The 17,007-nt window shown below is 41.1% G+C and overlaps 1 protein-coding gene and 1 pseudogene across 6 annotated transcripts in view; both read left to right on the top strand.

Annotated features, from left to right (window-relative positions):
* Positions 1–215: 215 nt before the first annotated feature.
* Positions 216–17,007, top strand: part of Cep162 (centrosomal protein 162) — a 72,170-nt gene continuing 55,378 nt past the window's right edge. For 2 of the 6 annotated variants that reach the window (XM_023711961.1, XM_023711966.1), the window contains exons 1-6: positions 244–567; positions 1,246–1,361; positions 4,781–4,895; positions 8,976–9,116; positions 9,419–9,602; positions 11,906–11,973. In XM_023711961.1, coding sequence (XP_023567729.1) covers positions 1,305–1,361; positions 4,781–4,895; positions 8,976–9,116; positions 9,419–9,602; positions 11,906–11,973 — 565 coding nt within the window. In that variant the 5' untranslated portion in view covers positions 244–567; positions 1,246–1,304. Of the gene's footprint in view, positions 568–1,245; positions 1,362–4,780; positions 4,896–8,975; positions 9,117–9,418; positions 9,603–11,905; positions 11,974–17,007 lie in introns of all 6 variants that reach the window. The other 4 variants (XM_023711963.1, XM_023711962.1, XM_023711964.1 and 1 more) reach the window with 4 other exon arrangements.
* On the top strand, positions 12,213–15,310 carry LOC111815849 (annotated as a pseudogene).

Raw genomic sequence — 17,007 nt, forward strand, 5'->3', positions numbered from 1 at the left:
GTTCTACAGAACCGGTTCGCAGCCGTAGACTTGTCCCACCGGTAAGGGAAAGCGTGGAGGCACAGGCTGGTGAGGCGGCTACGCCTAAAGGGCCGCGGTATCACGCTGAGGGTGGCGGTTCCAATCTTTGCTCGCAAAGAACCAAGGCAACCTATGGCTGCCCAGCCGCGCCCACGAGCCACGTGACCAGGCCGGGTCATGTGACCCCGGAGCGCCGCCGCGGTGGTCTGTCACCCTGACAACTGCTGGCCCGCACGGACCTTCGGGAAAGCGCGGGATTCGGAGGCGGAGGCGGGTGCGGCGTGGGCGCCCGTCAGCCGTCTAGACCCCAGAGGCCGAGGTTGAGCCTTCAGGCGTTGCTGTCGGGTCGGTCCCCCCTCCGCGCGGACTCCGCTGCAAGCCCGCCTCCAGGTGCGCGCTTCCCGGAGCCCGGACGCCGCAGGCGTGGGGCCTCGTGGTGGGCTCCGCCTCCGACCGAGCTCTGGGCCGAGACCTCCGCGGCGCCCCCGCCGACCTGACCCGGAAGGCCGGCGGAGGGAGCCGGGGTCGTTCTGCACGCTGGGGGAGGTACGCCCCGGGCCGCTGGCCCACTCCGCCCGCCCGACTCTGCCGAAGAAAGCTGCGGTTCATGGACCCTCGGGGACCGCAACTCGAGAAGTTAGCGCTTTATGGGGGAAAGCGGAGGGCTTTGCGCTGCCCTCCACCGGGTTCTACCTCGGGTGTTCAGGGCCTTGTTTTTGTTGGCTTCCGTTTTCTTACCCGCCCCCCAGTGCTAATTTGTACACTTCTAAAATTCTTTAGTGAGTCTCTTAAATCTGTCTATATCTGGAAGTCTATCTTGCAAAACTTACCATGGAAAATGTAAACTAGCTGATTCAGGCAGCATTAACTGGTGCGTAGAAGAAAAATGTGGTTCTTTCAGTTTGTTCATTTATAATCTTAAAATTCTTTTTGAAAACTCGGATTGTGTCAGGGAAGTACTAAGTAACGTGCAAATGTAAGTTTAGGAAATATTGTCGAGTCCACCCTTAGTTCACAGGACAGTGTAATTCTGGACCCCAAGTGGAAGTGAACTTTGGAGTTGCTTTTTCAGATCAGTTTGCTTATTGAATTAGGAATCTCTTGACCAGTTTCTGGTAATAATTGTGCGTGCATAAGTGACAATGCCGTCTCTGAAGCTTAAGTCTGGCAGTTTTCATGATGTGAAACATTTTCTCAATAAGTGTATTTTCTTTTGTCATTTAGAATTTTTAATGCAATAACCGCTTTAGAATGTTTGCTTTGGCAAGTGAAAATTATTGACAATGGCTCATTACTCTAAAGAAGAGCTGGATGAAGAATTTGAAAAGTTTATGAAGGAGGTAAGTTTATGTCTTTTAAACGCAGTGTTGTAAGTTTATCTCAGAAGATTCATCCTTCAATTCTCTTACCTCTAAGATACAGTCATTCCATCACCAAACTGTCACCCCCACCTCCATAATATGCCCACTGTGTCTCTAATTCCCTTCCATTGCAAATGCTGCTCCACCTGCCATCCTCTCCCCTGGCGTCTTGCAACTAACTGTTCCCAGCCAGTGGTCTTCACCACACTCCAGTCAGGTGAGCTGTTCTTTTCATCTGACTCTCTTCATCCTCAATGTAAACCGTGTGTCTTCCTGTCACATGTGGAACAAAATCCAAACTCATGTCTCCTTAGGAAGGCTGCCATTATTTTGCTCCTATCTACTTTACTGCGTTTATATTACTCTTTCTCTTTATACACTTTAATTATTCTACAGTGGCCTTTGTTCCCCCAGCCATGTCATGCTATTTCACCTTAGAGTAGTGGTGGCAAACCTTTCAGAGCCTTCTGTGGTAACAGCCAGCTGCAATAGCCGCACGTGTGCCACAGGATGGCCACCCCTGGTGAGGTCTATGTACCTGTCCCCTCCATCAACGCTCTTGTTAACTTAATGTTTTTATCTGACTGGTAAATATCTTACTTTAAATTTTAGTACTTCAGAAACACTTTGCTGGTGACCCAGTGAAAAGAAAGCCAGTCACTTCTTAGTAGACTATGTACTTAATTTTTTTATACTACTTAGCACCACTTATTATTTTCCTTGTGGGTCTGTTTTCTACTTTGTAAGAACGAATGATCTGTGGCATGATAGCTCATCCTATTGTCAAATATGCTTAGTGAATATCTGCCGAATGAGTAAAGGGCTATGCCATTCTGTGTACGTTACGCGAATGGAGTGGCCTCGTAGGGCATTCTGAGAAGTGTTTGTTTTTAGGAGAGTAGTTAACCAGCTTTTTAAAATTCATTTTAATGAAATATAATTGCCTCCTACAAATGTGTAGTTTAGATGGTTTTATACTTACCAAACCATTACCACTACAATCTTATTTTAGAACATTTTTGTCACCTCAGTAAGAAATGGTGTGTCTGTAGTGGTTACACCCAGCTTCTCCTGTTCCTGAGCCTCATGTGATGTTCTCTAAAGATTTGCTTATTGTGAACATTTCGTAGAAAAGCATTATTCTACATATGTCCATTAAGGTCTGTCTTATATTATTTAACATAATGTTCTCAGGGTTCATCCACACTATAGCCTGTATTCATACTTCATTTCTTTTTCTGTCTGGAAAACATTACTTCACATGGCTGTGCCACATTTTGCTTATCACTCGTCAGTTGGACATAGGGGATCCTTCCACTTTTTGGCAGTATTTTTAATGCTGCTATGAATAGTCACGTACACGTTTTGTGTGAGTGTATGTTTTAATTGCCCATATAATTGCTGGATCATAGGGTAATTCTTTTGACAAGTTTAGCCTTTGAGGAACTGCCAGACTTTTCCAGAGTGACTGTGCTATTTATATTCCCAGCAGCCAGGTATTATTTTATTAAGGTTCTATTTTCTCCATAACCTGGCTAACACTGTTACTGAGGACTGACTTGTTTGTTTTCAGTGATAGTAAGCAATGTGAAAGGTTTTCAGTGCAAGAGCACTTACAGTATATTAAAAAATAAAGTGGGTACTCTTTTTTTTTTCTAATCATTCTAAAGCCCTGCAAGATTAGTGGTCCTGTGCCTGTGTTATAGATTAATAACAGAAAAAAAATTCAAGTAGGAGAAAGAAGGGGAACATTTCAAAATAATAATAACGTTTAGAGTTTAAGTGGAAAATGATGCAACTAGCTAACAAATTCATATGAAATGTTTTCTCCTCTCTTCCTAAGTAGTTGTCAGTGAAGATGATGAGGTCTTTTTGAACATTTTAGCATTGACATTTTTGCAAGTTACTGAGATACACTGTTTTTTGTTTGGCAGGTAGGAGTGTTTGTGTGGGCATCTTAGAAATTATTGGTAACAGTATCCTAGTTTGGGGGCATGGTATAGTACAGAACAGACAGGCTTTATTTATTTATTTATTTATTTATTTTTTTTGCAGAACTGGAGATTGAACTCAGACCCTTGCGTTTGCCAGGGAAGCGCTTATTCTACTGAGCCATCTCCCTGGCCCCTCAGACAGGCTTTAGAAGTGTGATAACCTAAGTGCATATCCTGACATAGGTCAGGCCTATGTAAATACATATTTTGTCTCTAGAAAAAAAAGTATATAGAATAGATGAAAATAGAATCAGGAGCACAGTCTGATCCTGAAGAAATGAGCAAAATGGCCCCAAGCTATTGAAACATGGATGGGAGTGGCCACAGTGGAGGGGTCGCTGGTAAAGCTGAGGAGAGTTTCAATAAGTAAGTTTCTCACCAGAATGAGATTCCATGATAGGACCCAGGAAAATGGCTGACAGCTGTCCTTTATTTTTGGTTTGTAGGAGGCATAAGTATCTGAAAGAAAGTCAGTTTGGTGGAAACCAAATCCTAAAGAGCAGAGCAGTGTATTCAAGAATTTGTTATAAAGGAAAATGATAGAGAAAAAGGGAAACAGTAATAAGAAACTTATCCTCTTATTTTCAAAGTAGAGTAGACTTGCCCAGTGCTGTGCGAGGTGCTGGGCTTGTAGTGCTGAACAGGTTTCTGTTTTGAAGGAAGGGGGCCGAGGAGAGAGCAATGAGAGTGAAGGTACAGAAATGAAATGGGATAACCAGGGAATAACCTGGAGAGAAGTGACTTTTCTGCAGATTCTGTTGAGGATAGAGGAAAGAATTGTCCCTTACATAAATTTAGTGTTGGAATGAGGGAAGTGGGGTGCACTTTACTGAGATCTTTTTTTGCTTCAGTACAGATGGAGGCCACCCTAGTAAAAGAGGAAAATATTAAGATAAGAGTAGATGATTTTGAAGTGTCGTAAAATTTGAACCAGATGGGTAGATGACAAAAAGGTTATTAATCATTGTAACAGCGGTAACATCTGTAGTCAACGCCATCATCCTCTGCACCCACGGAAATTCAGTTCTTGCTTGTCTTGGAATTCTGTATTCTTCTGGAATGAGTCTAGGTACTTTGCATAAGCTCTCCCTTTTCTTAGACCCTAGACAATATCTAAGATTGTGCCTTTCTTATTTCTTTTCCTAAACAAGTATCTTGATCGAGTTTTCCTTTTGTTCTTACTCTTTTAATTCTGGATATGAAATCAGCGATCAAAGACACATGCTTGATGTTTTAAGTTCTTTGGCTGCCTATGCTTAGAGATAATGAATATATACATTGTGGCTGAAAATATTGTGTGATAACTGACCATTGAAAGATCTCATAGAGCAGTACTATTCCAGATTGTGATAAATCTGAAATTCCTTACAGTGTAACTTATTCAATACGTTGTGTCTAATTTAGCTTTCAGATGATTCTTTTGGCAAGTCAAACAGAACACCCAGACAACCTAAAGAACAAGTAAAGAAGAAAGAGGCAGTGCCTTGGTGGTTAACTGAGGATGATTTTGAAGATGGTGGTAAATATTGTTGGTGGTTAGTTTTAATTTATTTGACCACAAGGGGTCAGTCAAGTCTTACAATTCTGGATTGATTATATTTTTTTATGTCTGTAAATAGTAGTGTATATATATCTAGTAGTGTAGATTCTTGAAGTTTGATTTGATTTCCATATTATAGTACTTTACTATGTATCCGTTATGTAATTGAAGTTCTTTTACATCGAATTATTTTATATTGAGATTGTTTAGATTTGTTCATATTAAGGTAATGAATAATATGTTTATATATTTAATGGTAAGTTGATTTAATAAAATTTTGGCAGTGCTTTAACAGAAACCCATGTGGGGAGATGGTTTTTAAAAATCTGTTGGGGACTGGCCAAATAGCTCAGCAGGTTACAGCGCGGGCTTAGGCAGACGAAGGGGTCTGAGGTTTGATCTCTGGGCCTACCATGCCGACCCCACCCCTGGGCCATGCTGAGACAGCCATTGAGACCAGGTATGGTGGTGCACACCTGTAATCCCAGCACTTGGGAGGCTGTAACAGGAGGATCACTAGGAATCCGACCTACGTAGTGAGACCGTGTAGACCCTGTACTAAATACATAAAAAAAATAAAAAATGAATAAAAATCTGCCGATTTTGGTACTACATTAACGCCATTAAAAGTAGATTATTTTCTTAACGGCAAAAGTAAAGAACTCATTGGTTGAACATCTGGCACATTTATATCGTAAAGAACTCATTATTGAACGTCTCTGGCACATTTATATCTTTCTGGAATACACCAGTTACATCTTCATAAATGCAAAATTACTTTGAATGTGTTTTTACACTTGCTTTTAGTAAGTATGCATTCCGTAATACCGTCTATGACAGTGTATAGCATGTACGGTGCTATAGACGGTATCTGGATTATATACAATACTGCCATGTCTGAAGAACCAGACTACTTCTGTTTAACTACCTATGTTTGCAGTGTATGTGGATCAGTGTCAAGCACCATTTTCTGAACCGATAGAATTTTCATATCTCTTCAACAGGGGTAAAGTCACCTGTGGCCTTTTTTTAATAACATAAGATGAAGTCTGAAGCTGGGTGTGATGGCACATGCCCGTAATCCAGGGACTGTGGGAGGCTGAAGCAGAACGATCATAAGTTCAAGCCCAGTGTGAGGACCTTAGTGATTTAGTGAGACTCCACCTCAAAATAAAATTTAAAGGTGGAAGAGGGAGAGTGTTCTAGGGATATAAGTGAAGACCCTGGGCTCAGTCCCTATTACTGCTAAAAACTTGAGTGAATTTCTTAATGTGACCGTTGAGCCCTGAGTAGTCTGCTGGACCCCTCCCTTTCTACCTCACACATTGCTTCCATGCTCAGTTATCCCATGTATCCTAGGAACACTTTCACTCCCATTTCTCTGTGCCGTTTCCGTGCTTTCTCCATTATAGTGCCTTTCCTCCTTCCTTGGCCTCCCAGAGTGCTGGGATTACAGGCTCCACCACAGAGGCGCAGCCCACAGGTAACAGGGCTGCTGTGCTGTTAAAGAGGTTTGAATACTGTGTGACCTGCTGTACTTTTGCTCGTGGAATAAAGAGCAGAGCTTTCCCCTGGCTCCTGAGCGTGAGCATGCTGTGATCACTGACCTCTAGCCCTAAGCTGATTTTCTCCCACATGCACCCTCTCGGTCCAGCACAACTCATCTTTCTGCATCCCCAGCTGCGGCCTGCTGCTATCAGTGTTAGTAAGTCCTTGTGCTTGTATTTTCCCCTCCTGTGCTTGTTTCCTGTTCCCAGTTGGCCTGTTTATCTTGGGTTTTTGTTTTTTTAGGGTTGGATCTACAGGGTATTCAGGGTCTCACTGCTAGATCAGACTTGTGATTCTCTTGTTTGCAGCCTCCCTAGTGCTAGGATTACAGACACGCGCCACCATGCCCAGTCTCAGCTTCCATGTCAGCGTGCCCTGGGGGTGGGGCGGCACTGCAGGTCCCGGGGATTGAACCCCGGGCCCCTCCGCTGAGCTATTTGGCCAGCCCTTTGGCCTGGTTATCTTTTACTCCTTAAAATTCTCCTCTGTAGGCCCTGATGCTTCCTAGTAATTTCCAGTGTATACTGATTTTTTTTTTTTCATCTTCCATTAGACCTAGAAAAAAAAAAAAAAGGTGCTTTGTTCTTAATTGCTGCTTCTAGATCTTTCTCCCTTCAGTCTTGTGAAGCATCACTACTTATTGCTGCAGTTGTCTGTTGATGTCCAAGTTTTTCTTTACTCTTCAATGACTCTAGCTCCTTTTTTGCCATCCAGTTCTCCTGTCTAATTCTGGTTGGCTTTATTAAGCACATAGTTAATCTTTGCAATACTCTGGCTTTTGAGTTCCTTGAACTTCTTTAGACCAAAAATCTGGTCATCCATAATATTCACCACCTAGTTTCTCTAATATCTTTTGTTTGGTCTTTGTTTCTTTCTTTGAGATAGAGGTTTCACCGTGTAGTCCAGGCTGGCTTTGAACTCACAATGTAGCCCAGGCTGGCCTTGAACTCCTTGGCAGTCCTCCTGCCTTAGCCTCCCAAGTTCTGGGATTACAGGTATGCACCCCCACACACAGCCTCTAATTGCTTTTCATGTCACTATGAATCCAGTGACCAGCGAGCTATAATCCTAGCCCTGCACTGTGACTCCTCTGAGCTCTCAACCTCCCCTTGCTCATTCCATTGTAACCCCCAGCCTTCTGGTGTAGAGGCTTTCTACATGGCTCCTTTCATTTCAAAACTCTTCCTCTAAGTGCTGCTGTGGCCTGGCCCCTTGTCTCCATCAAGTCTTAGTTCAAATGTTAACTTACCCTTTGAGGCATTCCTTGCTGCCCTATTCAGTGTGCGGTGTCCTTACTCCTACATTCCCTCTTCCTTTAAGTTTCTTTCTTTGCACCTGCCATTTTCTAATGTGGAATTTAATTGTACTTACTTCTTTTACTTTTGCCTGTCTAACTACATAAATGTAACCTTCACAAGCGTGAAGATTTTTTTGTCTATTTTATTTATTGATAAGGCCCCAGCATTTAAAACAACATCTAATATATGTGGGCACCCGTAAATATTTGTTAATAGTCTGCTTCTTCAAACTTTTAGTTTCATAATGGTAAGGGCCCTCCATGTGTGGTTGTTCAAGAGAAACAATTTATCAAATCAGAATAGAATAGATAATATTTAAAAACCATGTAAATACAAATTACAAGTTTGGCCTAGAATTCATGGAACGTTTTTAATACTTTATTCAAGAAAATATTTTGTGAACTATTCATAAAGAAAGTGTAATACCCCCATTGCCTTCCTATAATAAGTAACTTAAGGCCAGTCATGTTTCGTGTATATCCCCTCTCCACCTCATTGAGTGTATTCAAACAAATCTCTAGCACTGTATCGTTTTTTACCACAAATATTCCCAAATACCTTTTAAAATAGAGTCCCTATTTAGGAAAACATTATACAAGAAACAATGATAATAATAGTTAGCTTTTGAGAAAATTTCACATTTCTAACTGCTGTGAGAGGTTACACCAGCCTTCCCTGCTTCAGCAAGACACACCTGCCACGTTGAGGCTCTTGTAGGAAACCAGCGTTTCTAGGTTGTAGAAATAAATGACTTTAAAAACTTGTTTTAAACATTTCCGTCTTTAAAGTGCTATTTACAATGATGAAAGATCTTGTTAAGCCCCCGTACCTGTCCATACTTACACCTGCTTTACCTTTTGTGTGTTGTCCAGTTGCTTCATGCTGTTGTATTTCTAAGTTATACAAGTCAACAAAAACTATGTAACTAAAGAGGAAGTAAGGTAGAAGAAGAGCAATGTGGCAAACCATGTTAAGCATTTATGCTTCCAATTTTTAAAAAATCTTATGTAAATTATTGAAATACTCCATTTATAGAAGATACAGTATAATCAAGTGGAATTGTATCATGAATTCTATGTATGATGGATTTTTAATTAATGGATTTATTTTGTAGCTACTGTGCACAATTTAATATACTAGTATTACCATGTTAGTGTATTGATCAAAACAGTTCTGATCATAAATATCCAACCATGTTAAATCTTATTCTTAGGACTGCTTGGAACAAACGTAAGCTATTTAAAAAGAAAGGCTTCTCGCCCAGTGGTGGAAGTAGAAGAGTCTGCTGAAAAGTCTCAGCTTCTCAAGAGCAGTGGAACCTCTATCTTAAGTGTGGACAGCTTGGAGACCAGCGGTAAGAATGTGAAGAATATGAGTGAATAAATTATTAAGGTGCTCATATTCATAATTTTTATAGCCTGTTTTACTGAATCGTGTAAACGGATTTAGTATCTTCTCAGATGTTTAGAATTATAGCTCTGAAGAAGCCTTAAATTCTGTAATGTTGATTTTGAGTATAGTATTATTTGGTAGATAAGAGACTGGGTAAATTATTTGTAAAAATCTTCATATTACTATATAATATTGATAAATTTATTATTTCAATTGTATCAAAATTCTGTATATCAGTAACATGTATTTATGCTTTCTGTTTAGAACCATTGATTCCTGAGCTCAGTCACAGTGTTCTCGGGTTGGGATTGGACACATTAGAAGAACAAGAAGAGAAAGAGCAGTTTTTTGCCAGGCTTGAGAAAGGCTTGACATCTTCTATTGATTATTCAAAGTTAAATAAAGAATTGGATTCCAATGACTCTACACATTTTAAAGGTTTCAACAGGTAAAGTAAATACAATATAGGCTATTAACTGACTTCTGTGTTTTTCCTGTATATTTGCAGGGCTGATATATACATTGACTTGTAGAAAAACTTAACGGACAAAGTTAACTTTGTTCTGTTCTTTATTATGATCAGGGCCTTTCTTAAGTATGAACACAGCATCTTGATTTGTAGCGTGAAAGCCCACACTGCCTATAAACACCTGAAATTTCATGCATAAGATTCTGTTGAGACTGTTAGTACATTATAAAGTCCTTTACTGAGGAAGGAATTAAGTGATCGTTCACAAAGTAAAATAGGGGAGCCCAGGTTACTATTGGAAACTCAAGAAAAATTAGAAAAAGAGAACAGAAGGCAAAGTTAAAAGTCTGACCCCCGCATACAGTTGGCACATTGGTTACCAGATCATCTCGTTAATCCTAGCGATCGTGCCAGTTACTGACCTGGTCGTCTCCAGGAACACAAGGCCGTAGCCATTCTCAAGTCCTTTGTTGTACCTCAGGTCTGTAATGTTCTCACTTGGTCATCTGAGTAATTGTTTCCTTATAAGAGGAAAACAGGTCATGATTTTATTGCAGACTTTTGAGAATACAGAAGTACAATTGAGAATGAGAAGTGTAACTGCTGGTATCTAGTCTCCGCAGGATTATTTTCTTAAAGATAATAGATAAAACACTCCACTTACAGCATAAAAATGCTCCGGGTCCAATATAGATACCCTGCTTACAAACAGACAAATTAGCCTTCTCGTTTTTTAGATTCCAACAGTAAGTAAGACATTCCTCGGTCCGAAGCAGGGGGCCTTATTTGTCACTGCGTATTTCACCCTGTGCCATATTTGTCTGCACTGGTTCCTGTAGCCGTGTGGTCAGCCAGGGCAAGGCAAAGGATCTGCAGCGGATGTCTGCACATGCAGTGGGCTGTATTACAGGAGAGGAATGCTGAGCTTGGGGAGTCTGTTCTGGCTTAGGTGGTGTTATGGTTTGTGTCTAGTTGTGTCCCCCCCAAAGCCTCACATAAGTCATGGGGCAGACATGGCTGGAGAAGCAGCCAGTGGCCTGAGGGGCGGGGCCAGGGGACCAGGGCTTGGAGGTGGGGCCCGAGAGGTGCTAACCATTAAACTGGCGGCATGTGCTCTGTCCCTCTACCCCACTTCCCAGGCCTGCGGTTTCTCTGAGGTGTGGAGAGGGTCATCCTAGATGCAGTGGCGCCCCAGCCTGTCCTCCAGACCCTATAGAAAGGGGTGGCGGTATCTGCGATTGAGGCCTCCTTGGGCAGAGAAGAGATGTTGGGAGAAGACAGAGGCACTGACCCTCTCTCTCTGGAGCAAATAAAGCTCCAAGGTCTTGCTGTGCAATTCAGGCTGTTTTAAACTATGAAACCTCTAGTAACTGAGCTATAAATAAACCTTTCCTTCCCTCAATTTGAGTGTCGGGTATTTGTCCAAGCAATGAGAGAAAAGTAAGACAGATAATAAATGGAAATAGCTGGCTTTTGGAGTGGAAACATCACTTCGCAGCTCAAGATTACGTACTGACATCACAGTGAGAAAAGCCTAAGTGAAAATGGTCAGGGCACTGCATTATTGAGATACTCAAAAAGAATGTGCAGGGACACTCACTGCCTGTAGCCATGGCCTTAACAGTGACAGCTCAGATTAAGCATGTGTAAGCTTTTGGGCCATGATTTGTCTCTTTGAATATGCCTTAACTTTTTCCCATTGATATCCTAGACTATTTTTGTTTTTGCTGCAAGATAGGGTGCAGCACCGCATCGAGTTATTTGTTGCTATTGTCATTGTTATATTCTTATAATTTGTCAGATTTGCTCATGATTTCATTGAAGACATAGTTAATTGCCTGGAAAAGAGAATGGACTCCTTCATATGTGCACTGATAATCAGAACATGCTCAAGTGCATTTGTCCTGCTTTTGAGCTTTTCTTGTTAAGACTTCTTCTGTTTCAAGGTTAAATTGGGTATCAACATGTAGGTGCTAGAGATAGCATTTTCTTGATCTTCATGTGGCCTTTACTTGAGGTCCATTCTTTTATCTTCAGTGAAGAAGTGATTTCCAGATCATAAAATAACGTGTTATGTACAAACATGTGTATATGTTAATGGCCCGTATTTGTACAGAAATTGAAGTTGCATTTTTTAAAATTGGTTGTATAGCCACAGTTAACCTTAGGCTTTGAGGATCCTTTTATTTTAAAACATTTTTCGTACAGTTCCCAAGCTTTTAGTTCTGATAAAACAAGAGTGCTTGACATAATTTTATGTTAACTAAATTTTTTTTTTGCAGTTATGAAGCTAATATAGGACTAAAGGAAGATGAACATGAGAATGAATCAAAACATGAACAACTGCCAGGTAATTTCATTGGTTTTAGATATTATAATATTTGAGAAAGAGCTCTGCACTGGCAGACTGGTGTTGCCTGTGTCGTAATCGAGCTGCTGTTTAATGCTCATACGTGAATTACTGCCTCCTCTGATGAGCACAGGCAGTGGGTCAGATGGAAAGACAGGAGAAAGGCTTTTTGTGCCAAGACTGGAAATCTCAGCAAGGACAAAGCCTGCCAAGAGCATAGCAGTGAGCAGATCCACGCCTTTCGTACTTTGTGTGTGCACCATTTATGCTTAAAGTGATTTTCTTGTGAGGGACATACTCCTTCCCAGGTTTTCTGTTTTGGTGTACAGTGGCTGTCTCTGACTTAATTGATGTTTCTACTTTTTACAAAAATGTGTTTTTAGTATGAGTTGTTACTGCTTTACCGCTTTCTATCTTTTCATTGTTTTTTACTGCATTTGTCCTGCATTATATAAAATTGCATTCCTTTTTTTTTTTTCTGCACGTTTATAGTACATAATACTTGCAAACTTTGTGGGGAACTTTTGTACATGTACATAATACATTGCTTTAAATTTTATATTAGTACTTCTTGGCAGTCCATGGAATTTGCATTCCTCTTAGGGCATAGTTGCATGAACATAACATAGCTTGATTCTTTTTTAATCCCATTCCCTCTCCAACACCCTTCTCCCTACATCTCTAAATCCCGTTTTCCTATTTTTGTTCCCATTATTTAATTCATGTTTATGACATAATATCTACATTAGTTGCAGGTATTTGACACATTTTAAATGATTTTATTTCCTCTTCTCGTCACCCTCCCCTTATGCTCATCTCCTGGATCCATTCCCACTTGCCAAAACTCTGTAGAGCCACAGTTGGCTGGCTCCCAGGACAGAGGGGCATCACAGAGCAGAAATAGTCCACAGCAGGTAGGCAGGTGCAGGCAGCAAGTCCAAGGACTCCTAACAGATTCTTTCTGCCCCTTCAATATTCTGTCTAGGCTAACAGGTTTAGGGCAGTTGCTAACCAGTCACTGGGCTGAATGATAATTGCCCTTAATCCCAGCTCCCATAACATTGTACCATGAGTCAGTCACACATTCTACACCCAGCCACCTCAAAAAAAAAAAAAAAAAACAGCCAAGCCTGTGACTGCATGAGGCTTTGGAAGGAAGTCTAAACACAAGCCCTAACACTGGGGTAGTATGAGACCTGCTTTAGAGAAGGTTTCATGCGCTGCAATAATATAAACTATAGTGGGATAGAACACTGTAGATATCTATTAAGTCCATATGTTCATGAGGGTGGGTCAGCTCTGATATTTTAGTTGATTTTTTTATTTAGTTAACTAATCTGCCTCATTGTGAGAGCAGGGTGTTAAGATCTACCTCTATGACTGTGTTAGTATTTATTTGTTCTTTTGTGTCCAGTGTATTTGTTTTATGATGATAGCTGCTGCAGTATTCAGTGCATAAATATTCGCTAGTGTTATCTCTTCTTATTGGATTATTTCCTTAGCTAGTGTTTAGTGGCCTTCTTTTTCTTTTACCAGATTTAGTTTCAGATTTACTTTTTCTGAAATTAAAATTGCTACTTCTGCTTGTTTTCAGAGTCCTGGTGCATGAAATGTTTGTTTATTTGTCTTTTCCATCCTTTTGATTTAATTTCATTTTGAGGAGGAAAAACAAATGGGAAAAAAGACAGAGAGCAGCAGGTGTCAGAGTCGGTCGGGAGCCAAGCCAGGGTTGAAGCGGGATTTGGTGCTAGATTGGATGAGTGGTAAGGAAAAGAGAAGTCAGGAATGTCGAAGCTTCCGAGTTTGGTGACCAACTCCTCAAGAGTTATTAATCAGTGAAATGGCAGAAAGTGGAAACAGTTGTGACCAGAGACATTTAGCAATGAGCAAGGAACAACACAACGGAAATTTCACAGACTCCTCCTCAATAAATGAAAAAAAGGAAAGATCAGGAAGAAAGACAGAATATTGTCTTGTGGAGACAGCCAATCGTTACCTTGCAGTATTTTTCTCTGGAAATCCTTACAATCTTAAAGGAATGGACCTCAAAATTGTGGCATCGTCAAAGCATTGTGCTTTTTTACTGCTGCTTGCAGCGCTTGTAACTACGTATTACGTTGAAGGAGCACATCCACAGTATGTTCAGCGTATGGAGACACAATTTCTTCGGTATGCCTACTGGACAGGCTTGGGAATTTTGTCTTCTGTGGGGCTTGGCACAGGGCTGCACACCTTTCTGCTTTATCTGGGCCCACACATAACTTCAATTACATTAGCTGCTTATGAATGTAACTCAATGAATTTCCCTGAGCCACCCTATCCTGACCAGATTATCTGTCCAGATGAAGAGGGCACTCCAGGAGCATTTCCTTGTGGAGCATCATCTCGGAGATTAGGATTGAGGCCTGTATGTGGGCTATTGGTACAGCTATCGGAGAGCAGCCTCCATATTTCATGGCAGAGCAGCTCACCTCTCAGGTGCTGAGCCAGAAGGTGAAGAGTACCACGAATTTGAAGAAATGCTGGGACATGCAGAGTCTGCACAGGACTTTCCCTCACAAGCTAAGATGGCAGTTCAAAGACTCATACAGAATGTTAGATTTTTTTTGAATATTGGCCTATGCTTCTATTCCAAATCCTGTATTTGATCTTCCTGAAATAACATGTGGACATTTTCTTGCACCTTTTTGGACCTTCTTTGGTACAACCCTGATTGGAAAAGCAGTAATTAAAATGCCTGTCCAGAAAATCTTTGTTGTTATAACATTCAGCAAGCACGTTGTGGAGCAGATGGTGGCTTTCATTGGTGCTGTCCCTGGCATAGGTCTGCCTCTGCAGAAGCCCTTCCAGGGATACCTCAAGGCCCAGCGGCAGAAGCTACGCCACAAGAGCAAAGCTGGTGCACCCCAGGAAGAAAACTGGCTGTCCCGGCTTTTTGAGAAGATGGTGATGGTGATGGTGTGTTACTTTATCCTGCCTGTCATTAACTCCATGGCACAGAGTTATGCCAAACGAATTCAACAGCGGTTGAACTTGGGGAGAAAAATAAGCAAAAAATATTTTTAACTGCAGCAGTTACAGTTAGTGGGTTCTGCCTTAACATGAGAGGACTCCAAATAAGGAAGGGAAATTACCTTTTCCAGCCTGTATCAATTTTAAAGACTTCCTGCAAGCAGTTCAGCCCCCCGTTTTGCACTGACATGCTTTTCCTCTGTGTTAAGTTGAGGTGCCCCCTCAGTTTGGCCCAGCTTGTGTTCTGTTGGGCTGGTGTGTGCTGGTCAGCCCAAACTTCCCAGAACCGGCCTCTGTCTCTTTCAGAAGTTCCACATGGTGCAATTAGAGCATTCCTGCCACACCAAAAGTTCCTAAGTGTGTTAAATATATCAGGCTTTTTAGGCTTGTCGGCATTGATTGCTTTGTTTTTCTAAGTCATCAAAATGTGTGCAAGTTCTAAAGGTTGGCTGACAATCCTGCATTTCTATCATGGTACAATTTAATACACCATCCTGCCCAGTCCTTCCCCATGCCCCCTCAAAAAAGACCATTTTATGATGCAATGTACACCCTCTGGGGAAATTTATCTTTAAATTTTGAGACAGTATAAGGAAAATTTGGTTGGTATCTCATGAATGAACTGACACTATTTTTTCTGTGTATTTAAAATGAAGTCATGAAAAACTTCAAATAAAGACATCTTTGATCATTCAAAAAAAAAGTAACAGTGATACATACATTACAGATTTTCAAAACAGGAATAGCTAGTTAACAATGATTGTTATATTATCTATTTTTATCATCAGATCTGTTGCTCAGATTAACAGATACAGTTATGCAAGATTGGAGAAATAAATATTGATGCTTGCTTTCAAATCTTTGCTTTCAAGAAAACTTTTTTTTGTTTTACCTTATTTTAAAGAGAGTGTAATAATTGATAAGACATTAGAGATGGTACACACTTATGACAAATATTCAACCATGGGTCTTGTATTGCACATTACTATCCTTTATGTTGCTGCCCAGATTACAGATATCAGTTTACAGAGTTAGTCAAGGTGAAAATCTTAAACATTAATGGCTATTTTCAAAAAACTGGTGGAAATTGAGTACAGTCATCTTAGTCATCCTGTTATATACTTGCATGACCCACTCCATGTGGCGGGCCTCCTGGGAAGGAGCCACAGGACAGGCAGCCAGCAGGGCCCAGCAGGCCCACTCCACCTGGGTGGGTAGGTGAGTTTCTTGAATGCAGCAGACTTACACAGAATTAAGTTTTTGATCGATTCCACCAATCTGTGTCTTTTAATTGGAGAGTTAAGGCCATTAACATTGATAACTTACTGCAAGGTGTTGACTAATTCCTTTTGCTCTTCCTGTTTCATTGGATATTGTGAATATTTAATAGTTGAGTCTTCTGAATTTTATTTGCTTTTGAAAATGTTGAGCTTTGTTCTCATCGATAATTGATCCTCTTAAGGTTTTTCTTATGTTTGTTAGGTCACATCTAGAATAGCCACTGTAGGTATCACTTAACCCCCCTACTGAGGCACTTCCCTCATAAGCTTTCTGTTGCGTGCTTCTAGTGACAGGTTTTCACTGCCCAAGCAGATAAGAGTTTCAAAGTCTCCCTGTCCCGTGTGAGCTGTGGGAACTGTCCAGCCTGCAGCTTCCCCTGTCGTTCTTGGCTCAAACAGCGTGTCAGCATTCACTCACGCTCCCCTGAGGAGAAAAGCACCCCATGCAGGTTCTGCTGTATGTGTGTTTCTCTGGATTACTACCCTAGAGCTTGTGGTCGCCCCATTCTCCCTGAACCCCATCTCCTCCACTCAGTGACGCTGTCCTCCACCTCCTTCCTAGGACTGCAGAATGGAAATCAGTTGTCCAGAGTCTGAATACAGTTTCTTCATATATTTTGTCAAATTTACTGTTTATAGAAGTTAAGTACAGTTCCCTTAACTCCAACAGGCTAGAAGAAAGTTCTCTAGGTTGCATTATACCTAGTCTGCAGCGAAATTGGCCAGCAAAGGATGAAAACTG

The sequence above is a fragment of the Octodon degus genome, unplaced genomic scaffold (genome assembly GCF_000260255.1).
Source record: "Octodon degus isolate 3935 unplaced genomic scaffold, OctDeg1.0 scaffold00022, whole genome shotgun sequence".
Classification (NCBI taxonomy): domain Eukaryota; kingdom Metazoa; phylum Chordata; class Mammalia; order Rodentia; family Octodontidae; genus Octodon; species Octodon degus.